The sequence below is a fragment of the Epinephelus lanceolatus genome, chromosome 6, assembly GCF_041903045.1.
Source record: "Epinephelus lanceolatus isolate andai-2023 chromosome 6, ASM4190304v1, whole genome shotgun sequence".
Classification (NCBI taxonomy): Eukaryota; Metazoa; Chordata; class Actinopteri; order Perciformes; family Serranidae; genus Epinephelus; species Epinephelus lanceolatus.
Genome location: NC_135739.1, coordinates 48,115,009 through 48,139,248, shown reverse-complemented (window position 1 = coordinate 48,139,248; position 24,240 = coordinate 48,115,009). Strand labels below are relative to the sequence as shown.

At 44.1% G+C, this 24,240-nt stretch overlaps 2 protein-coding genes across 17 annotated transcripts in view; one reads left to right on the top strand and one right to left on the bottom strand.

Moving 5' to 3' along the window:
• The window catches only part of ptprfa (protein tyrosine phosphatase receptor type Fa), an 888,655-nt gene that overhangs the window by 314,334 nt on the left and 550,081 nt on the right, over positions 1-24,240 (bottom strand). The gene's annotated exons all lie outside the window — the stretch shown is intronic.
• LOC144463724 (uncharacterized) lies at positions 380-10,050 on the top strand. Its single transcript, XM_078169110.1, has 9 exons — positions 380-4,280; positions 4,390-4,493; positions 4,586-4,921; positions 5,002-5,095; positions 5,205-5,272; positions 5,366-5,827; positions 5,912-5,974; positions 6,116-6,184; positions 6,295-10,050. Exons 1-9 carry the CDS (start codon positions 4,178-4,180, stop codon positions 8,023-8,025), a joined length of 3,030 nt encoding a protein of 1,009 aa, XP_078025236.1. The 5' UTR covers positions 380-4,177; the 3' UTR covers positions 8,026-10,050.

Sequence of the window (24,240 nt, the reverse complement as noted above, 5' to 3'; positions counted from 1 at the left end):
CTCTGAGTTTACATGGGAGTGAATGAGAAAAAAGTTGGCGTTCCCTTAGCTTTGGAGCCACTCAGCAAAGATGTGTACGTGTGAGAGATTCCATGTCAACATGTCTGTGACCAGGACAAATTTTCCTACGTTTTGCGATATAAATTGTGTATGTACAGTGAAAATCATGGCCGGGGAGTCAGGTAAAGACAAAAGTTGTAGACGATTTTTAGAGCTCTCTCCACTCCTGAACTGCCACTACGTCATCTCACTGTTTTTTTCTGAGGGAAGCCCCGCAAAAGAAACAGGGGTTCCTGCTACGATGACTCTGACTCCACATGGATCAAGTGTCTACGTGCAGTAGAAGCTGATTGGACCTCACGATCACATGATTGCGCGTCATCATCCGAGCTCATAAAAGCCCCATGCTGCAGGGCGTTGGTCAGCGTTTTCACACCGACTTCGAGGTAAGTGGCTGTGTTAATCATGTTAGCTTTATGCTAGCTTATTGTAAGCTTGTTGCGTGATGACTTTGTGCTGCTAATGTTAACTGTAGCTAACTTTACTGACTCCTAAGACCCAGCTGCTCGGTGTGGACGGATATTAGTGAGTGTTGAAGGCAGTGCAGTGGATGGGAGTGATGGATTTGAAACATTAATTGATGGTTTTGGCTGTGCTTATGCTGATGTCCGTTAGCTGTTAGCTACAATTATCTAAAAAGCTAATTCACTCAAGGCTAACATCAAACGAAGCTAACTTTTGTTTGATTAACTCGACGGCTGTCGTGATTTAAAGAAATACTGTGGAATTTTAAAGGTAGTGCAATGCATGTTGGATGGATTTTTAGCATTTGTTGGTGGATTTTGATGAAGTAGCATAATTTATGCTGATGCTAATGTCTGTTAGCGGTGTGTTTTTACAACATGCTGCCTTTGCTAGCTTAGGTGATGACTGCTAACTGTAGGTAACTTTACTGTGGTAAACTCGATTGCTAAGGACCAGATGCTTGATTTAAAGAAATACTGTGCAGTGCATGTTGGATGGATTTTTAACATTTGTTGGTGGATTTTGATGAAGTAGCATAATTTATGCTGATGCTAATGTCTGTTAGCGGTGTGTTTTTACAACATGCTGCCTTTGCTAGCTTAGGTGATGACTGCTAACTGTAGGTAACTTTACTGTGGTAAACTCGATTGCTAAGGCACAGATGCTTGATTTAAAGAAATACTGTGAAATTTTAAAGGCAGTGCAGTGGATGTGAGATGGATTTTTAATATGGATTTTGATTTGTTTTTGCTAATGCAGATTGATTTGTGTAATGTATTGAATTGAGCTGAGCTGTTAGCTTTGTTTGATGTTAGGCTTGAGTGAAATAACTTTTTGGGTAACTAACGTTACAGCTAACTTTTGTTAAACTCGATGCCTAATGAACAAGTGGTTAATTTAAAGAAATACTGTGAAATGTAAAACGCAGTGCAATGCATGTTGGATGGATGTTTAACATTTGTTGGTGGATTTTGATGAAGTGGCATAATTTATGCTGATGCTAACGTCTGTTAGCGGTGTGTTTTGACAGCATGCTGCCTTATGTGCTAGCTTAGGTGATGACTGTTAACTGTAGGTAACTTTTCTGTGGTAAACTCGATTGCTAAGGCACTGATGTTTGATTTAAAGAAATACTGTGAAATTTTAAAGGCAGTGCAGTGGATGTGAGATGGATTTTTAATAAGGACTTTGATTTATTTTGGCTAATGCAGATTGATTTGTGTAATGTATTTAATTGAGCTGAGCTGTTAGCTTTGTTTGATGTTAGCCTTAAGTGAATTAACTGTTTGGGTAACTACAGCTAACTTTTGTTAAATTTAATGCCTAATGCACAAGTGGTTGATTGAAAGAAATACTGTGAAATGTAAAATGCAGTGCAATGCATGTTGGATGGATGTTTAACATTTGTTGGTGGATTTTGATGAAGTAGCATAATTTATGCTGATGCTAATGTCTGTTAGCGGTGTGTTTTGTGGTGACAACATGCTGCCTTATGTGCTAGCTTAGGTGATGACTGTTAACTGTAGGTAACTTTACTGTGGTAAACTTGATTGCTAAGGCACAGATGCTTGATTGAAAGAAATACTGTGAAATTTTAAAGGCAGTGCAGTGGATGTAAGATGGATTTTTAATATGGATTTTGATTTGTTTATGCTAATGCAAATTGATTTGTGTAATGTATTTAATTGTGCTGAGCTGTTAGCTTTGTTTGATGTTAGCCCTGAGTGAATTAACTTTTTGGGTAACTACAGCTAACTTTTGTTAAATTAAATGCCTAATGCACAAGTGGTTGATTGAAAGAAATACTGTGAAATGTAAAACGCAGTGCAATGCATGTTGGATGCATGTTTAACATTTGTTGGTGGATTTTGATGAAGTAGCATAATTTATGTTGATGCGAATGTCTGTTAGCGGTGTGTTTTGACAGCATGCTGCCTTATGTGCTAGCTTAGATGATGACTGCTAACTGTAGGTAACTTTACTGTGGTAAACTCGATTGCTAAGGCACAGGTGCTCGATTGAAAGAAATACTGTGAAATTTTAAAGGCAGTGCAGTGGATGTGAGATGGATTTTTAATATGGATTTTGATTTGTTTATGCTAATGCAGATTGATTTGTGTAATGTATTGAATTGCATTTAATATGGATGCTTTTGTGTTAGTTGAGCATACTGTTTAAGTTAAAGGTCTGTGTGGCTGTAGCTTAGAGATTTGTAATGTAGTGTCAGCCATTTTACTTTCAGTAAGAACATAATATGGATGCTGTTATGTTAGATGAGCATATTGTTTAAATAGAAGATCTCTTAAAATGAGTGACTGTGTGGGCGATGGCTTTGAAACATTTATTGATGGCTTTGGTTTTGTGTATGCTATTGTCCTTGAGCTGTTAGCTTTGTTTGATGTTAGCCTTGAGTGAATTAACTTTTTGGGTAACTACAGCTAACTTTTGTTAAACTCGACGCCTAATGAACAAGTGGTTGATTTAAAGAAATACTGTGAAATGTAAAATGCAGTGCAATGCATGTTGGATGGATGTTTAACATTTGTTGGTGGATTTTGATGAAGTAGCATAATTTATGCTGATGCTAATGTCTGTTAGCGGTGTGTTTTGTGGTGACAACATGCTGCCTTATGTGCTTAGGTGATGACTGCTAACTGTAGGTAACTTTACTGTGGTAAACTCGATTGCTAAGGCACAGATGCTTGATTTAAAGAAATACCGTGAAATTTTAAAGACAGTGCAGTGGATGTGAGATGGATTTTTAATATGGATTTTGATTTGTTTATGCTAATGCAGATTGATTTGTGTAATGTATTGAATTACATTTAATATGGATGCAGTTGTGTTAGTTGAGCATATACTGTTAAAATGAAAGCTCTGTGTAGCTGTGTGTCTGTAGCTTAGAGATTTGTAATGTAGTGTCAGCCATTTTACTTTGAGTGAGAACATGTTTTAATATGGATGCTGTTGTGTTAGATGAGCATATTGTTTAAATGTAAGATCTCTTAAAATGGATGACTGTGTCGGCCATTTTACCATGTTAGACACTTAAAAAAAATATATAAAAAATTATACAGCAGCAGTTTATCCAGGATATGTACAGAGAAATGCTGTTGATTTAAATCTTATAGGTATGTTATTACATCATTGTCTCTAGCAGGCATTTAATTGTACTGATTTTCTACATCACACTTATTGTTAAATAAAGCAATGCATTTTCTTTCATCTACAGATAGCCCTCTCACTTGACAGTGTGATCTGCTACCCTCCTGCTTTGACAACTGCGATTGACCTGCGATCTGCACTACATCTGTGATTCTCTGATCCAGAACTTGTACACTACACACAAAGATACATTCATCCAATTGTGAACACACATAACCAACTGATCAACACATTTCTGATTCCGTATATACACACACATATTCACACACACACACACACACACACACACACACACACACACACTCTTGATTATTTTAGTAGGTGTCTGTCTACTGCTTCCAAGGTAAGTTGAGATATGTATGTATTTGAAGGCTGAGGCCAGAGTAGTGTGGCTTTTTAGTGTGATTAGCATACAGTCAGAGTGATTTGTATGATTTCTTTGTGAATGTTGAATTAATTTGTTTTAGTTGTTTGTGTATGTTTTTAGATGCCCCGTGCCAAGTCCCACCGGCATGCCCAGGCCATGAAGAGGAGAATGGCGACGGCGCAGACTTGGACCCCCCTGCCACCTGTCCCCGAGTTTCGTGCTCGTATGTATCACATAGGTTTTTTTACATGTTTCAATGGTACAAATAATATGTAATTTAAAGATGTGTAAAACATGTGTTGACATTGTTGAATTTTGATTTGCCTGAACAGGGCGCGGTACTGGTTACCACCATCGTGTGTGGAGATGGCCAACTTCGGAGCTGACCCAGCACAGCTTCAAGTTGGTCACTCCAGGTCAGCATCCGGAGAAGCAGGTATGATTTCTGTCTTATTCATAAAGACAGTGATGGTTGCATGGTGTCACGCCTGGTGTCTGTGTTCTAAAGCAATGTCTCTGTTGTCGCAGCACGTGTTTGTCGTTGGAAACTCCCACCTGCGCGCCATCGTGGACGGGTTCGTGGCCATCCCGGAGGGCTGTCTGTCTTTTGGTTTTCTGTCTGTTCCAGGTGCAGACGCCAGGGAGCTGAGGACGGAGGTGCTGCGTGCTGCTGTTCCGTGGACCCCGGATGCTGTGTGTGTGCTCGCCCCGAACAACAACCTCACTGCCAGCAGGACCATCAGTGAGGTGGCATTGGACTTTGGTGCGCTCCTGACCACCGTCTGCAGCCGCTGGCCCAAGGTGTGTTTTATGTATTTATTTATTTGTTTTTCATTTTTTTTGTTATTGCAGTCACTGTTATCAGTATTTATTTGGTAGTTGTGAACAGACTGTTGTGTTATGTGCTTGTTTAAGGGAATTAATGAAGAAATGGTTGTTTCTAGGTCTTTGTGTTGGACTTCCCTCCCCGTCTAACCATGGACCTTAGCTTCCAAGAGCAGCTGCGTCAGGAATACCACCGTGTCGCAGCACGCATGGGTACGTTACATTTGTGGTCATCAGTTATAATTGATGTAATGTGTAATTCAACAGAATTTATACAAGTGTAAATATTAGAATGATTGATTATGTTTCTGTCATGTGTCAGGTCTCCCCTACGTGTCTGTGACGGCACACTTCCCAGTCCATCGGTTGGAGCTGTGGTGCCATGATGGCGTAAGTACAGGATACTTTGTTGGTGTGATATAAGACGTGGTGGAGTTTCATGTTTTTGGAGTAACATGTTGGTTGTGTTAAACTGTCTTTCAGGTGCACCTCAGCAACTCCGATGGCATGCCCATCCTGGTGCAGCTGCTGTGGAACGTGGCCTACTTCCAGCTGGCACCCCCTCCGCCCGCGCCCCGGTGTCTCCCCAGAGATCGCCTGGGTGGCCGGGTGTCCCCCAATCTGGTCGTGTCGGGGCACGTTCCCGTGCCACGTCACAGTGACCCCAGCGAGTGGGCGGTGGTTGGACGGCAGGGTGGACAGCAGGGCAAGGTAATGTGTTGCTTCAAGACAATTTGTGGCTTAAAGCTGCGCAAAGTTTTTTGTTCCAAAAATGAAATCGAATCAACTCTGTTGTTTTTGTTTTGTAAGGCTGGAACATCTCCAGTGGGACAGTCTGTCATCCCGTCCAACCCTGTGTGGTTCAGCAGTGGCATGTTGGACGCCATGGAGAAGGTTTCCCCTTCTTCTGGCTCTGGCTGCCCTGCTGATCCGCCAGCTGGGCAGGTAAGCTGTTTACACATTGCGTCAATACTGTAGAGATCAAAACAGGAGGACAGTTTTTAAAGAGGTTTGTTTTCCTTCCTACAGACCTTCCGTGTGAAGCATCAGCCGAGAGGTGTTGCCACAACGCGCAGAGGACAAAAGCGGCAGGTTGGTGTTTATTTATTTTTTTTTGTTTGTTCTTTTTTGGTAGGATGTTGATGTGGATTTTTTTTATATTTCTAAAACATATGCTGCGACAAAGTGAGTGCTGCATTTTAATGGTTTTTGATTTTTATTCTGTCTTGATAGGTTCCGGCAACACCTGTGCCTGCCCCTGTGACCGAGTCTGCCTCCAAGCCCGGCCCAGCAGTCCAGGAGGTGTGTTTCATTTTAAATATAATGTCACTAATTGATGATTTTAGGAAGCAGTAACATGTCGTCTTGCGTTGTATTATTTAGTAAAACCTCATATTTTGTTTTTGTGCCAGGTGCAGGTCACAGCCCAGCCGTACGTGGAGGTGGTGGAGGAGGTTGCTGCAGCGTGCCTTGCCGTGCTGATGAAGTCCGCCGTCCAGGAGGGAACCCGGATGTCACAGAGGATCGGTACAGATAAGGATGTTTTTGTTTATTTTGTTAGTGTTCCTGATGTTAGTGCAGTTGTGTCAGAGTCAGACAGTCATGTTGTGGCAGCAGAGGGTAGCAGAGGGTTCAGGCTGGGGAAGGTTGTGAGGGGAACGTTTCACCTGGGAGATGAGCGGTTTGTGTATCGAGGGCGGCAGTGTATGGCTATAGCTTTGGCCAGGTTAGCCAAACACACATTGTTGAGTGTGTTGTCGTGGGACAGGTCTGATGTTGATAGTGTGTTGGTTGTAGGTGATGAGTTGTACACTAGTTTGCGTGACCTGAACATTTTAAGCCACAAATCAAATCTGCTGTCTGTTGGAAATTTGCCAAAGCAGTTTGAGGTAGGGGAGCAGTTGTTTAGCTTTAGCCACGGTGACATAGTGTTGGGTGAAGTAGGCATGACTGAGGGTGAACACATCGAAAGTGGTGTGTTCATCAGTCTGAGAAATGGACTGGAGAGGATCTTCAGTCAGTATAGTACATGTATTATGACACTGTGTGGGAGTAGTTCTGTCATCATTTGTGAGGATGGACGGTTTGCTGTGGTAGACAGTCACTCGCGTTGTGACATTGGGTTAGTGCATAGTGATGGTAAAAGTGTGGTGTTGCAGTTTGATTGTCTGGATGATCTCTATGGATTCATCTGTTGTTTGGCAGACAGTCTCAGTTCTAGGCAGAAGCTCTTTGAGCTGTGTGGCGTTAGTGTCAGTGAGGGTGCAAGCCCAATGCTGTCTTGTGTTTCTGTGGAGAGCTGTATTACTGAGATGAGTACTGCTCCAGTGGCAGAGTCTAGTGATGTTTCTGAGGCCAGGGTAAAACACATTTCCTCAGGAAATTGTGTGTCTGAGTGTGGTGTTGGTGTAACTGTAAGTCCAGCACTGTCTGGCATTTCTGTTGTGACTTTAGCCAGTCAGGCGAGCAGTGGTTCAGCGGCAGAGTCAACAGTTAGTGATGGTAGAAAGCGTAAAATTTCTTCTCGCACTAGTGTGTTGAAGAAATTAAAGACATTTGATGTTTGTGAGGTTAATGCAGATGTAGAATTTGTTTGTGCTGTGGCAAATGAGGAGCTGCTCTTCCAACCTCTTAGTGTAGATGTCTGTAAAGCTTTGTGTAGCAAGTTGAACATAGACTTTGGGAAGGTCAGTGGTTCGGTATCCACAGAGGTGGGGCTGTTAGGGGTCCCGTGTTTAAATGAAAGGATTGTGGCTGATGGTAACTGCTTCTTCAGAGCCATCTCTCAGGCTGTGAGTGGCACACAGAAGCACCATCGCAAGATTAGGCTAGCTGTATGTAAGGAGTTAGAAAGGAATGCAGATAAGTATGCAAGTCTTCTGAGAAGTGAGTATTCATCTGTTTCAGAGTATCTTCAGCAGTCCAAGATGAGAAATGTGAACAGTTGGGCTACAGAGGTAGAAATCCAGGTCACAGCAGATTGGTTAGGAGTTTGTGTGTGTACTTTTTATGATGGGCGTTGGTTGAAGTACAACTGTAACACTACGTGTTTGTCAGCAGAGTGTATTTATGTAGAGAATGTCATGGGACAGCATTTTGAGAACACTGTTTGTGTGTATAAGCCTGGACTGCAGATTTGTTAGTAAATATACAGAGAACATCCAGCACAGGCAGAGGGTTAAAGCGATTAGTAAAGCTAAGAGTATAGCAAAGTATAGAGAAAGCATCGAGCACAGGGAGAAAGTTAAAGCGCTGAGTGTTACTAAATATGGAGAGGACACCCAGCACAGACAGAGAGTTAAAATGATGAGTGTTAGTAAATATAGACAAGACACCCAGCACAGACAGAGAGTTAAAATGATGAGTGTTAGTAAATATAGAGAAAGGGTTGAGCACAGAGAGAGGGTTATGGATAGCGTCAGGTTGAGTAGGAAGCAGAGGATGGAGAAGTCAGTTGACTTTGGTTTTGTTATGGAGCAGTTTTTGGAAAAGGTCAGAGATGGTCCACATTTTGTGTGTTGTCATAGGTTGTTGTTTAGAAATCAGGTGCAGAGCTGTGTAAGGGAAGTGTATGGTACAAGTTTAGCTACAGGGGGTATTGCAGAACAGTGCATTAGTGAGAAGTATTTGCATAGATGTAACGATCAGTGTGTTGTGCCTTGTCAGTTGGTGTTGTCTAGAGGTCAGCTGTGGATTTGTCATATGTGTCATCGTAAGATTAGTGCAGGTGAGATGCCAGCTAAATGTTGGAGTAATAACTTGGATGTTGATCCTGTTCCACCAGAACTGGGATGTCTGAGTAGTATAGAGCAGCATTTGATAACCTTGCATATTCCTTTTATGAAAATGTTGGCATTGCCTAAAGGGGGGCAAAATGGAGTACATGGTCCAGTGACCTGTGTTCCCGCCAACATTACGCAAACTAGTAATGTGTTGCCGCGTTCGAGTATGGAAGGGTCTTTGGTGCAGGTGAAGTTAAAGCGCAAGTTGACATATAAGGGACATTACGAGTACCAGTTTGTGGATCCATTGCATGTAAGACAGGCGCTGGAGTATTTAAAGAGGACCAATATTCATTAAAGAGACAGAGTTTAATGAGGAGTGGATTAATGAGTTTTGTAGACAGGAAGATGGGGACAGGGAAGAGGCTGGATCAGCTAGTGAGGATGAAGCTGGTAGAGGAAGTGAGGAAGCTGGTACAGGAAGTGAGGTTGTTGGTCAGGTTGTAGAAAAGGCTGAGGTTGATGATTTAGCAGAATCAGCAGACATAGTACAAGATGAAATGTTACATGACAGACAGCAGCACTGCATGTTTCAGGACACTTGTCTTATGCCTGTTGATATTGGTCAGGAAGCATTAGATCAGTATTTTGATGATATCGTGAATATAGCGCCTGCAGAGGGAAATAGTCCAGTTAGGATGCTTTCTGACCAGAGTAATGAAGCAAAGTGTTTCCCCGTGTTGTTTCCTGTGGGTCAGAAGACCTTCCATGACAGTCGGCGTTATCAGTTGAGTCTGTCGCGTTATTTCAACAATAGGATTGTGCACTGCGATGGTCGTTTTGCACGTGATGTAGAGTACATATTTTTTGCTCAGTACATGTCAGAGGTTGATCAGGTGATGTCGAGTGTTGCTGTAGCGTTGCGTAAAGGTAAGGGAGGTCAGAGGTCTCAAAGGATTAGTCAGAGTATGCTGAAGGATGAGGAGTATCTGAAGCAGTTGTTGCAGTTTGATGATGGATTTAGGTTTTTAAAGCCTCTTCGTGGGACTCCTGCGTTTTGGATGTCCGTGCAGAAGGACGTCTTGGTGTGTGTGCGTCAGTTAGGGATTCCGACGTGGTTTTGCTCGTTTTCGTCTGCAGATCTGCGCTGGCAGAATCTCCTGACCAGCATCCTGAAGCAGGAAGGCAGAACACAGACGGTAGAGGATTTGGAGTGGGCAGACAGGTGTCAGTTGTTGCGTGGTAACCCGGTTACAGCAGCGAGGATGTTTGATTACAGATGGCATTGTTTTCTGAAAGAGGTTCTCATGTCTCCTTCTCAACCAATTGGCAAAATCATAGATTACTTTTATAGGGTTGAGTTTCAGCAGTGCAGTTTTCCTTATGTTCACTGTCTGTTTTGGATTGAGGGTGCTCCCCAAATTGATAAGAATACAGACGAGGAGGTTGTAGAGTTTATCGATAACTACGTATCGTGTGAGTTACCCTCAGATGATGACGCATTATTGGACATTGTGTCATCAGTGCAAACACATTCCAAACGACATTCAAAGTCATGCAGAAAAAAGAAGACTATGTCGTTTCAATTTCCCAAAACCTGTGTCTGAGCGTACATTTATTTGTAAAATAGAAGAAAAAAAATGCACATGTGACAAGAAGGAGGCAAAGAAGACAGGGGAGGATCCTCAGTCAGAAGACAAACCAGTCTGTAGGTGTTTTGACAGGAGTAACAAGATGAGAGTAGAGATTGCGAGGTCTATATTGGAATCCGTTAAGAAAGCAGTGGAAAGTGAGTCGTTTGGTAGTGTAGAGGAGTTATTTATGAGTGTGGGCATTAATCAGGAGATTTTTGAAATGGCATATAGGAGAATGCAAAAAAAGACCAAGGTAGTTTATGAGAGAGGAGTAAATGAAGTTTGGGTCAATCAGTATAGCAAGCAGTTGTTGAAGTGTTGGAACGCTAATATTGATGTGAGCTTTGTAACTGATGCGTATGCAGTTGTTGTGTATATAATATCGTATATTACAAAAGCAGAGAGAGAAATTGGCCTGTTATTGAGTAATGCCCAAAAAGAAGCCAAAAACCAAGGAAATGTCTCAGCTAAAGACGCGTTGAAGAAGTTGGGTAGTGTGTATTTGCATAGGAGGAGGCAGTGTATAGGTTAACGAACTTGCATTTGAAGGAGTGCTCTAGGAAGGTTGTGTTTGTGCTGACAGGGAATAATATAGTGAAGATGAGTTTACCCCTCAGTGTTTTGAGGCAGAGAGCATCTGCACACGATCTTAGCACAGAAGATATGTGGATGACGAGCTTCGTGGATAGATATAGGAACAGGCCCAACGGTGATGTGTTTGAAAATATGTGTAGGCGACATTTGCGTCAGAGTATCGTGTTCTTTCCAAAAACACCCATTATAAACTCACAATTTCTCCACATTGTTTGGCGGCACTAAGGGGGGAAACTGTCCGTTCAGCACGATGGATTTGACCTCTGGGTTCTATAATATGCCGCTCCACGAGGACAACAGCAAATACTCAGCCTTCACCACTCCCATGGGCTTGTATGAGTACAACCGTCTGCCACAGGGCCTCTGGTTGATAACATCACAAACATGACGACCACTGACCTCATGGAGCCTGATGGCGTGACCCAATCACAGAAGCGGATAAGGTCCTTTTTAGTGATGGTAAATTACTATCAGCACTTTGTGCCCAGGCAAGTGCGACCGCCATCGCCAAACCGCTCTTTGATCTACTGAAGGGTAAGAAAAGGAAAGGCAATCACCATAACACCAAACTGTCAGGCAGGAAATTGTGTGCTGCTAACTGGACAGTGGAGCAGGGACAGGCTTTTGAACTCCTGAAGTCCTCACTGATTCACAGTGTCATCCTGGCTCATCCAGATTTCACCCATCCCTTCATGCTGTCAACTGATGCATCCCTGGATGGCATAGGTGCTTTCTGTCTCAGGTTCAGGAGGGTGAAACACAAGCCAGACAGATTGCTTTCACCAGCAAGTCATTGTCTCAGTCCCAAAAGAACTACCCAGCACACGGGCTAGAATTTCTGACATTGAAATGGGCAGTTTGCGACAAGTTCAATCACTGGTTGAAAGGCCACAAATTCACAGTCTGGACCGATAACAACCCGTTGACTCATATCCTGACAAAGCCAAAGCTAGACTGTTGTGAGCAACTCTGGGTAGCCCAGTTGGCGAGTTGCAACTTCGATATTAAGTATGTCCCTGGTCAGCAAGACATTGTGGCTGATGCCCTAAGCCGTGTGCCATTTGCCAAGGAGAGTGTTGGCCACAGGCTGCTCCCTGAACCCTATGCAGGTCTTCTCACCAAGGTCAAAGATGTGTCAAATTCCTCTGTCCAGAATGCCTTCCGGTCATCCAGTGGTCACAAGAAACCCTCTCCCGTGAGTGTCAGTGCCCAGTAGACATGCAGTCCACTACAAATGCACAGTTAGTCTGTTGTAGTGGAGGATATGTCTGTTGTACTACAGTCGCACATTAAGTGGGATGCTAGACCGAGGGCCCGTGCTATTGAAGTGTTGCATTATCTGCCTCAGTTGGTTCCACCTGGACAGGACACCTTACCTGCCTACACCGAAAAGGACTTCCATGACAAGCAATTGGAGGACAGAATTCTCTGTCGTGTTTTGTACTATGTTGAGTATTTCTGTCTCTTTGGCTTTCCTGAAAGGATTCACAGCAACCAAGGCACTAACTTTGAGAGTCAGCCGATAGGTGAGCTCCTCAGGGTCTCAGGTGTCAGAAAATCATACACAACTCCCTACCATCCAATGGGAAATGGGAGTGTGGAGTGATTCAATAGAACCTTGGGTGGTATGATCCGTGTGTTGTCCCCTGGAGAGAAGGCTGACTGACCGCAGTGTTTGCAGACACTGACCTTTATGTATAACTGTGCAGCCTATGAGGCAATGGGTTATCCCCCTTTTTCCTCATGTTTGGCCAGGTCCCCTGCCTACCTGTTGACGTCCTCTTTCGTACTGTCCTTAATGACTCTGCTGTGATGAGCTATGACATGTATGTGACATGTCTTACCAATGACCTGAAGGAAGCAATGGTGATTGCTCAGGTCCATGCTGCAAAAGAGCATAGGAGACATGCTCAGCTGTACAACAGGAAAGTGAAGGGATCCAACACTGACATCGGTGATAGTGTGCTCTTGGCCATCAGGAAGGAGAGGGGTAAAAAGAAGCTCACCGACCGGTGGGAATCAACCATCTTCACTGTGGTGGATGTGATCCCAGAGACGCACACATGCAGGATCTGCGACACAATCACTGGACAGGAGAAGAAACCTACTGATGCTGGCCAATTTCCTCCCTGTGGAAGACACAGTTAAAATGTGTGACCCGGCCTCATCTGTGCCTGCTACAGAATTCTCAGCCTCAAGGACTGTTGACGTCAGAGAGGATGGAGAGACCTTGTCTGAGAGAGAGTGACTGCTGTGTACGTCCCAGCAAGTGTGAGACAGCCGGCACTTGCTCTCAGTACCATAACACAGACAGACAATGCATCAGACGTTCTGCACACTGTTGACCAGACCTCAACCATACACTGTGACCATTCTAATGCACAGACACAAGTCAGGTCTAGATTTGGTCATCTAGTCAAAACTGTGAAAAGGCTCATCATTCACACCATATCCAGGCAGGATGTTGTTCAGGACAAGTTCAGTGTTAAGGCTGTTTGCAAATCTGTGTTCCAGGATTTTGCTGACTAAAACCTTAATCAGATAGCCTATGCCCCTTTTGGGTCTAAAAGTTTTTGTGTTGATGTAATGCTCCACTGTTTTCATTTTATGCAGTGTCATAAGCCTGCACTACACTACACTATATTTTGGGGTCTTGTGGAGTGTACAAGGCATCCTGTTACCCGTTGCTGGACTGAGGAAAAAGCATTGCTCTCATGCCACTCCATTCTTATGGGATACATTTGGTGTTGGTTTTCTTGTTGATGGCCCTGGTAATTTGTGAACTTGTGTTTTCTATGGTGTTTACTGTGTAGTTGGTGCTCATAGTTGATAAAATTCAATGGGGGTGGGTGTAACAAAGTAAAAAAAAAAAAAGCGCTTCATTAATTATTATTTCCACTTTGTATTTGTGAATTTTATTCATCATTTTATGATGATTTTGAGTATTTGTGAATTTTATCTGAATTTGTTATTTTTATTTATTATTATTTGGTTAGCACTGTCGCCTCACAGCAAGAGGGTTCCTGGTTCAATTCCAGGAGGGAGCTCTTCTTTGCGGAGTTTGCATGTTCTCTCTGTGTCAGTGTGGGTTTTCTCTGGGTACTCCGGCTTCCTTCCATAGTCCAAAGACATGCAGGTTGGGGATAGGTTAATTGGTGATTCTGAATTGTCCCTGTAGGTGTGAATGCAAGCGTGAATCGTTGTCTGTCTCTATGTGTCAGCCCTGCGATAGTCTGGCGACCAGTCCAGGGTGTATCGCCCAGTGTCAGCTGGGATAGGCTCCAGCCCCCCCGTGACCCTCAAGAGGATAAGCGGTTACAAAAATGGATGGATGGATGGATGGATGGATGGATGATTTTATTAATTTTTCCTGTGGAAATGACTTTCCTGCACTATGCCTTTTCCGTACCGCCTGGGCTTCCGTAGCCCCTCCCTTCTGCTCTCACAGTGCTGTTTGGCTTTGCTGGGAGTGCAGAGGTGCAGGAGAAAAGACCAGAAGGCAAATGATGTTTTTATTTCTTCTGCAGGAGCGAATAAATGCAGGAAACTGTTCATCGAGTCATCCTCCTTCGTGTCCCATGGACACACTCGTTACATTAGGAACATCCCTACCTGTGATGACTAAACTACCCAGCACTGGCAACAAATGCTGATGCTATCATGCTTTTCCTTCAAGCTGTAAAGATGGCAAAATAGTTTGGTCTTATACTTTTTTGCTGTCATGAGTAGTGTAGCATGCCTCTCTGCAGGTATGACAGCGTAAACTAAATAACAGAATGAATCAATATACAGTGTATAGTTAAAGAACTATTCCTGCCTTTATCAGCAGATGATTTACCAGAACTGTCTGAAATATTCAAAATTCACAAATTGAACAAATTGAAATTGAACACTGTATGTGGTGTCTGCTACATCCACCTCTTTAGCCCCGTTGCTACCAAGCAGTAGGTACGGTAGGCACGGTACGGTACAGGTCAGTTCAGTACTAATTTTTTCCGTTTTCACTGTGAAAAGCTGTGGATGGTACCAATGGAACTGTTACTTACTGTCCCCATTTTTGGTCACCCCTCTGTTGGGGTACCTCGGACACAGATCTGGTACTAAAAGGTGGAGCTAGAAACACAGCAGTCTGTTGACTGGTCAATAGCAGACAGTCACTCTTACTTAGGGCTGAGTTGTGGCTTATGTAACCACTGTTCATACCGTGGCAAGTTTTACATATGTTAGTGAATTATAACTACTAGTCCATACCCATTGAGTACAGCATACCATACCATGACTTTGTCATACCAGAAATTAGGAAAAAAAAACCAAAACATTCGGCCACAGGGGGAGCCACAGCGATCGGACGCATTTTAGCCATTTTTAAGCATTTTTCTGTTGTTATAGTGCAACCCAGTTGCCAATTAGAGTTAAATTTCTCCAGTCACCTTGAGGTGTTCTGTTCTACATAACTACCAAGTTTAGTAAAAATTGATATGACAAGCTGACGGCGATGCTGGTGAATCCCCCCCTTGTGTCCTGGATTGTGGATTACCTCACTGGCCGACCACAGTACGTGCGCTTGCGGCACTGTGTGTCAGACACAGTGGTCAGCAATACCGGGGCCCCACAAGGTACTGTCCTCTCTCCTTTCCTCTTCACCCTTTACACCACGGACTTCAGCTACCAGACAGAGTCTTGTCATCTTCAGAAGTTTTCTGATGACTCTGCTATAGTTGGATGTATCAGCAAGGGCGAGGAGGCTGAATACAGGGCTGTGGTGAATAACTTTGTCTCATGGTGTGAGCTGAACCACCTGCAGCTCAACACAACAAAGACAAAAGAGCTGGTGGTGGATCTGAGGAGAACGAGGACACCAGTGACCCCAGTTTCCATTCTGGGGCATAACGTGGACATCGTAGAACACTACAAGTATCTGGGTGTGTTCATTGACAATAAACTGGACTGGACTAAGAACACTGAAGTCCTGTACAAGAAGGGACAGAGCCGCCTCTATTTTCTGAGGAGGCTCCGCTCCTTTAACATCTGCCGGACTATGCTGAGGATGTTTTATGAGTCTGTGGTGGCAGTGCTATTCTGTTTGTTGTGGTGTGCTGGGGCAGCAGACTGAGAGTAGCCGATGCCTACAGACTCAACAAGCTGATCAGAAAGGCCAGTGACGTTGTGGGGGTGGAGCTGGACCCTTTGACAGCAGTGTCAGACAGGAGGATGCTGTCGAAGGTGCGGGCGATACTTCAGCATGGCTCTCACCCTCTCCACAACGCTCTGGTCGAACAGAGGAGCACCTTCAGCCAGAGACTGATTGCTCCTAAATGCACCACTGAGCGCCACAGGAAGTCATTCTTAGCTGTGTCCATTAAACTGTACAACTCCTCCCTCTGATGATCGGACTCATTTGGCTATTTATAAAACAAAACACACAATATAATTACTCATTCTTATTTCATCTATAACGCTACAAACATTTCATTGTATATTGTATATATTTCAGATTGTCTACTTTACTATTTTATTATTTATTTTATTTTATTGTCTACTTTAATATTTTATTTTATTTTATTTTAATGTCTACTTTAATATTTTATTTTATTTATTTCATTGTCTATTTTAGTGTCTTATTTATATCTTCATCTTTATCTCTTGTTTCCATTCATGCTGTATTTCTACTTTGCACGGAGCATTGGAACAAAAACAGGTTAGGCCTTGCGTGATGATCGGCAAAACCCTTGAGATGTTATTCACCTTTATGTGATGAGCCACGCCCTCTGCAATATTCATTGCCTTATAGAAGCTCAGTTTTAGTAAGTTTTCCAACTTTTGCCAATAGGGAATGTAGTGTAATGTTTACTTAAGTGTTTATACTGTACCTTTAAGTTGAACTTTAAAGACACGTGTTGAAGCAATGTACTCTGTGCACTGCGAAGTCACACACTGGTTTATTATTTTCTGTATTCTTATGACACACACTCACTGAGCATTTAAGTATTGTAGTGGAGAAGTACCTAGGCATCATTTCTAAAAAATAGCATGAGGATGGGCTCAGAAACACTGGTGGAAAGTTAGGGGAATTACAGCTTGTCCTGATATGACCCTGGTAAGAGGAGGCGGTCTTAGATTGTCCAGGAAAACATTACGAGTACAAGTAAAGAGGCGGGGTTTAGGATGAAAGGAGAAAAAGTGAAGACTCAGCAGAAATATGACACCGTTATGGTGGTAGGATGAAAGGAAAAACGTGGAAAATCAGCAGAAATGACATTGTTACGATCAGAGACAAGTGGGAAGGATTAAGAAAGAGACGACTCAGCAGAAAATCTTCACAATAAAAACGAGTGCGCAAACAAAGAAATTTCAGTCCTGCTCCGGAGCTTGACTCATTGAGCTGTGATGTGTTTGTTGCCTGCGAGCACATTAAACTCAGTTGCATCTGATTCTACGTGTCTCCAGTGATTTTTTTTACCTCTGAGTATATGAGTTTTTGATATCTAATGGAAAACAAAGAAAGTCTGTTCGAGAAGATGGGAACGAGGTGACGAGCTTTCTGGCCCAGCTCCAGACCTTTAGTTTTTGTTTCGACATTTTGGCGAGCTCAGCATAGGAGGGCGAGAAGGTCGGATCCTAAGACCGGGGGCACTGGGCTGCACATCAGATGTACAGGTGGCCACCAGATAAGGTAAGCAGAGCCTTTTTTCTGCCTAAACCGGGTGCGTCTGAGGTGCAGTGTTGGGAGCCGCCCAGGTCGGAGGTATTTGACAAATTCTTCTCCTAAAGAACCTAAAATGTGATGTAATAATTACTAACTAATAACACAACATTGTTTTATAGCTGATATATTGCTGGAGACAACTGAATCTAGTGCAACACAGCGTGACCTTGGTGTGTGTGTGTGTGTGTGTGGAAGAAAAAGAGAGAATGTGTGTGTGTAAGAGACAGTACAGCAGAAGAGAAATCACGATAAAGAGATAAAATAAGAAATGAAGAGATAAGACATAAAAGTCGCTAGGAGCCGATAGGACTGCGATGATAGAAATAAATTGCTAGGAGCCTCCAAAGGACTGCAATAAAGAAGAAATAAAGAGATAAACATCGCTAGGAGCCGTGAGGGGACTGCGATATCGCTAGGAGCCTTGAGAGGACTGCGGTAGATAAGAAAATAAACTGCTAGGAGCCTTGAGAGGACTGCGGTAGATAAGAAAATAAATCGCTAGGAGCCTTGAGAGGACTGTGGTAAGAGATAAAAGAGATAAGTTGCTAGGAGCCTTGAGAGGACTGCAATAGGTAAAGAAAATAAATCGCTAGGAGCCTCAAAAGGACTGCGATAAAGATCGATCAAAGTGTAAAAATTGTAAATATTATAGGAGAAGATAGAAGTTGTTATAAATAGACGTGTGTAGATAAAAGACTGAGGACATAATAGACTTACGACTCGACGAAGACGGGGAGCGTAAGAGGTAGATACGTGTGTAGATAAAAAAACTGAGGCCGCGCAAAACTCAGTAAGTGAGGCTGAAAAACGACTGTGGATCAAGCGTGGCGCCATCAGAACACAAGCACAGGGGCCAACAAATGGTCTCTGGCAAGATAGTCATGGCAATTTTGTACTACCGACCCTGTTGCTACGACGTGCTATAATTTGGGCGCATGGTAATGACCATTGCGCAAGGGGGGAGATCCTACGGAAATTGCAAGCAACATGGTGGTCACCATTCATGGCAGCCACGGTAGTAGAGTACTAAGCGAATGCAAAACCTGTGCGAGATACAACATCAGGAAAGTTTTTACAGGCCCACTGGCGCATATACCACCTCCAGACGGTCCTTTTAGATACCTCATGTTCGACTATATAGATATGGGAGCACAATCCAGAGTAAGAGGAATGAGATACGTCTTGGTAGTCATATGCAGATACAGCCGATGGGTAGAAGCAACAGCCACAGCCCAATCAGATCACAGAACAGTTGCAAAATCCCTCTGCTGAGAAGTCTTCCCGAGATTTGGGATGCTGGACACCATATCATCAGATAACGGAAAACACTTTGTATCTAATGTAATAGAAGAAACATTGAAGCAACTAGGCATCAAACAAAAGTTTGGCTGTGTCTACCACCCTCAATCACAGGGGGCAGTAGAAAGAGCAAATGGGATTCTGAAAACAAAAATAGCAAAAATAGTAGCAGATAGCGGGGACAAGCTTAACTGGGTGGATGCTTTACCGCTTGCACTAATGTCAGTGCACTCACAAGCCAGCAGAATCACGCATCTAACACTGCATGAAATGCTTACGGGTCGACCCATGCCAATACCATATTTGAGGGGTCCCTACGAAGGGCCCCCATTGGAGCAACTGCAAAATGAAATGTTTGACTATTTATGAAGTCTAACTCGTATCCATAGGGCCATCTTCCAGCAAGTGAAAGGGGCCACAGAGGACAGATGAGTCGAGATCCCAGAGGACCTTCAGGCGATGCCTCCCCGCAGGAGCAAGGGACAAGGCAATTCTTAAGCTTGGCAGCCAGGCGGGGTTGGAGCGGGGCGCAGAGTGACAGCAGTGGGTTGCTGCCAGGGAGGGTGTCACCAGAGAGTACCACGGAGGGGAGCACCTCCTCCACAGTGGCTAGTGATGAGTCTCATGAGTCGACACCTGACAGCCACAGGGATGATGATGAGGGCGCAGGGACAGCAAGAGCAGAGGAAATTGAGGAAGCTGCAGAAGAAGAAAAAAAAGGCCGCAGCACAGAAACAGGTACAACAGAGAGCCAAGAGAGTGCAGACACAGACACAAGAGACACAGACACAAGGGGTGCAGACACAGGACATGCAGGCTAAGAACAGGGAACAGCAGACCAGCAGGCCATATAGCCAGAGAAATTCAGATGTAGGAGGCCAGACTAGTATAGGAAGAGGAATTCAGGCAGGGATAATAGTGGCAGTGCTACTAACATTACTGTTTATCATGATAGGGGTGAAGCCAAGTGAGGGAGCCGAACAGAGCAGTCAGGATCAGGGGCAGATTGACCATTGTTTACTCGCACTAGGATCCATGGCTGTAAAACAAGGACAGATGACTAGCGGAGAAATAGTGCAGTTGACCTACTATAAGTCGCATGCTTATGATGATGTGTTAGTGGAAGATCCAGGAAATATTAGGTTGAATGGCTGGTCTATAGGACCACAATGTAGTGCAGAGGGGATGGTGACAGCAAGAGTCTGGTGTGATCATGAAAGTTGTGCCAACGTAGACACTGGGCACACAGTACCCATAGAACTGGCTCAGCAATGGCTCAAACTAAAACCAGAACTCCGCAGAAGAACCAGAAACGTGCCAGACTGAGACACCAAACTAATTAGAAATACCACGTGGAGATCTAATATGTTATACCAGTGGTTAGAGTACTCCACCAAACAAGTAACCAACAGCTCGTGCATAGCATGCCACAGAAAATTAGGCCTACCCAGAGTTAGGCCCCTCCCAGGTATAGAGGAATGTGAACGGCGAGACACCTGTTTTGCACAGTGTACTATGTGGATGGCGGCAGGGAAAACCAATTACGCCAATAATAGTGAAATCTGCCCAATAAGCCTTAAAGGGGCTCCTGAGCAAATTAAAAAGGAATTTCAAGTACCACCAGTAGTGCATTTGGCTCAAGACATTGTATTTCCCTTTTGTGTAGCCCGAGGGCACATCAAACATTGGTTAGAGAACTCCACTAGCAGCAACAACATGCTCGAGGTGGAACAATTGATCCAGTGCCGGTAGGAAAGTGCCTCCCATAAGCAAACTAATCAGACTTGGATTGCAAAAGTGTGTCAAACCGTAGAGAAAGCTAAGATTCAATGTCACCAGGTGGTAAGCGGCACAGCTAAGACCTCATACGTCATGGGGTGCAATCTCACTCATGCCACATGGATTTGGACTTATGACCTTAGCAAAGGTAGAGGATTAGGTGCTATGCCATTTGTAGGGACCATAATGAATGCCCAATACATAGCGCGTAATAGCCGCTGGGTGAACTATTTGTGGTACAATCAACAGAGGTTCGTAAATTGGTCTATAGCAGCACTGGAAGGTGTGAGTGAACAGTTGCATGCTACATCCCTAATGACTGTGCAGAACAGACTTGTCATCGAAACAACGTTAGCCCCAGACCAAGGTGTCCTATCCCCATGAATACAGGTGAAGATGGCAACTTGACTCAAGCTTTAGAAAACATACATAGACTAAGAGACCAACAAGTACAAACACTCCAATTGGAACACTAAAACCTCATCAATTCTTGACTGGTTAGAAAAGTTCTCTGTTGGAAAAATCTTACGGACTATAGGAGTAATATTTGGACTTGTTCTATTGACTATTCTCTTGATAATCTGTTGCGTCATTCCCCTAATACAGATACTAGTAAGAAGGGCCATGAGAGCAGCCACAGGACAATTTGTTATGCTGATACAACAGCAGGAAAAGCTCCCTGAGAAAGGCGAATTGTGGGAACTAGATGAACCGTGGGTAAGACCCTATGCACCCAAAAGATTGAACAATGATTTATATGAGACCATGATTGACAATACGTATGTGAGAATATGGCTGACAATATAAACTTATATGAGCCAATGAAGGGGAACCTGGAAGGGGAATACGAGGTCGTATAGAGGGAGAGCTGATTCAGGGTAAGAAATAACCAAATAATTGGCAGTAGATTCAGGTAAAACCTTGCTGTTACCAAACCCATACTAACAATCGACTGATTAACATATATAGGTTATTTATACCACGGGGCAATTAGAAGGAAAAGGAGGAAAAGAGGGAAGTGAATTTAACTAAGAGGGAAGTGAATTGAATTAAACAATGTCCCTTACAACACCTAGATAGGTGCAGAGCATGGCCAGCAGTTGGAGATCCCCGTATCCAAAGCAGCAGACTCCAGGGTTGGCCGACCAAGAGCGCCCAGCCATGCCGGAGCGCCCAGACCACCCCAACCCATCTCCCAGGCTGACCAACTGACCCCCATTCCCATATGTGCCCCAAGGAGGAGCCCCCATTGAAGCCCATTGGTACCAGTACGCACCGATGACCTCGCCAGAAACCTACGTGCCACCGCTTATGCAGCCGCCATTGACGAACATCCCGCACTGGATTCCCATCAACCCTTTCAGCCCCATTGACAACTCACAACGTGCCATGCCAGAGGACCAGCCCCAGTTTGAGATCCCAGGCCAGGGGATGACCACGACGGAATATGGAAGGACCGTGATAGGAGGACTGGTAGACCAGACAATCTTCAACCAACCCCCCAGTGTCACCAACGTGTACGACGTGGCCCAGCCAGGCCCAAGCCACATGATGAACCCATGGGAGATGCGCCCTGACGGTATGATGCCGTCCACATCCCAATGCATGGTGTCAACTGCACTCGGGTCCCGGCCAACCACCAGAGTAATGCAGCCCATGCAATACGAGGTGCCAGAGAGCAGGCAATGGGTACCACGGCCCAAACCTGCCCCTGAGGCAATGTCTTCTTCAACGGAGGACTCAGAGATTGACGAAGGAGGGCCCATGCCTGTACACATGTCTTATTCTCCCACTAGCCCTCCACGATCAATCCCCTTGCAGCCCCCTCCGGCAGGTAGACGCATACCCGTGCCACAAGAACCAAAACCCCCAGCCATCATGTGCACACCTGTGCCACAAAAAACATTGTCCCGAGCCACCAGAGTCCTGTTGCAACGCCAATATAACATGTGGCCTGAGGCGGTGGAAGGGCATCTCCGCGAGCTGCAAAACAAGATGCCCACCACTGAGAGATACAAGCAGCTCGTGGATGACCTGCGCACCCAACTCTATGATGTTCCTGCAACATTCTACCGTCGCCTGGTGTGCAGCTTCTCTCTAGAGCTGCGACACAGCCTGCACAAGCTGCGCCATTACACCTATAAGCGCAGGATGGTGGAAAATCGCTGGGGCCTGAAGGAGCAGCATGAACGGGATCAACAGGAGAAGATCACCCTGCATGCTCAAGTTTGCATCCTGACAGGAGACAACCAAAACCTGCAACAGCAGCTGGCAACCTATCAAGAGTTGGAGCTTGAGATCGTGTTACTGAAGGATCAAGTTGCAGCTTACCGCCATCTTTGTATGGCCGGGACGTCGGCCTATGTTTCCACTGACTCTACTGACCAGTGACTGTGCTGTATCAACAGTTGCAGGATCACTAGGGTGTTCCACTCACTGTAATCGTTCTATAATTATGTATACACTGGAGTGATGATGTATCCCACTGTGACTTATCTTGTGTGTTGCAGTACTTAACAATCACCTTTCTAGGTTTTAGATTAAACACTGTAACAGAGTGATATTACACATTGAGTGCCTTACCCTTGTGCCTATACCAAGCTGTAATCAGTAGAATATAGTGTGTTTGATGTTTGACTAATCACTTGGGTAGAGTGAGACTTTGCAGTCCCAGAGGAGGGAATATATATATTTTTCCCTCTGTTAAGCTTGCTGATTCATGTAGATTGTAGTACGGGACCTTCTGGTCCCAAAGGGGGGAATATATATTTTCCTCCCTCACTATTTAGTGGGACTTGTTAGCCCCAAAGGGGGGAATGTAGTGTAATGTTTACTGAAGTGTTTATACTGTACCTTTAAGTTGAAATTTAAAGACACTTTAAAGTATTGTGGTGGAGAAGTACCTAGGCATCATTTCTAAAAATAGCATGAGGATGGGCTCAGAAACACTGGTGGAAAGTTAGGGGAATTACAGCTTGTCCTGATATGACCCTGGTAAGAGGAGGCGGTCTTAGATAGTCCAAGAAAACATTACGAGTACAAGTAAAGAGGCGGGGTTTAGGATGAAAGGAGAAAAAGTGAAGACTCAGCAGAAATATGACACCGTTATGGTGGTAGGATGAAAGGGAAAAAAGTGGAAACTCAGCAGAAATGTGACATCGTTACAATCAGAGACAAGTGGGAAGGATTAAGAAAGAGACGACTCAGCAGAAAATCTTCACAATAAAAACGAGTGCGCAAACAAAGAAATTTCAGTCCTGCTCCAGAGCTTGACTCATTGAGTTGTGATGTATTTGTTGCCTGCGAGCACATTAAACTCAGTTGCATTTGATTCTACGTGTCTCCAGTGATTTTTTTTACCTCTGAGTATATGAGTTTTTGATATCTAATGGAAAACAAAGAAAGTCTGTTCGAGAAGATGGGAACGAGGTCGCGAGCTTTCTGGCCCAGCTCCAGACCTTTAGTTTTTGTTTCGACAGGAACTTTAGATACTGGTCCCTAGATTATGTTTTCCAAGTTTTATGCAGATTGGTCAAACTTCCTAGGAAGAGATCGATTTTAAGTGTTTTTCAAAAATTCAAAATGCGGCAAATTTGTATGGGTTATGGGTTCTTGGGGCAAATT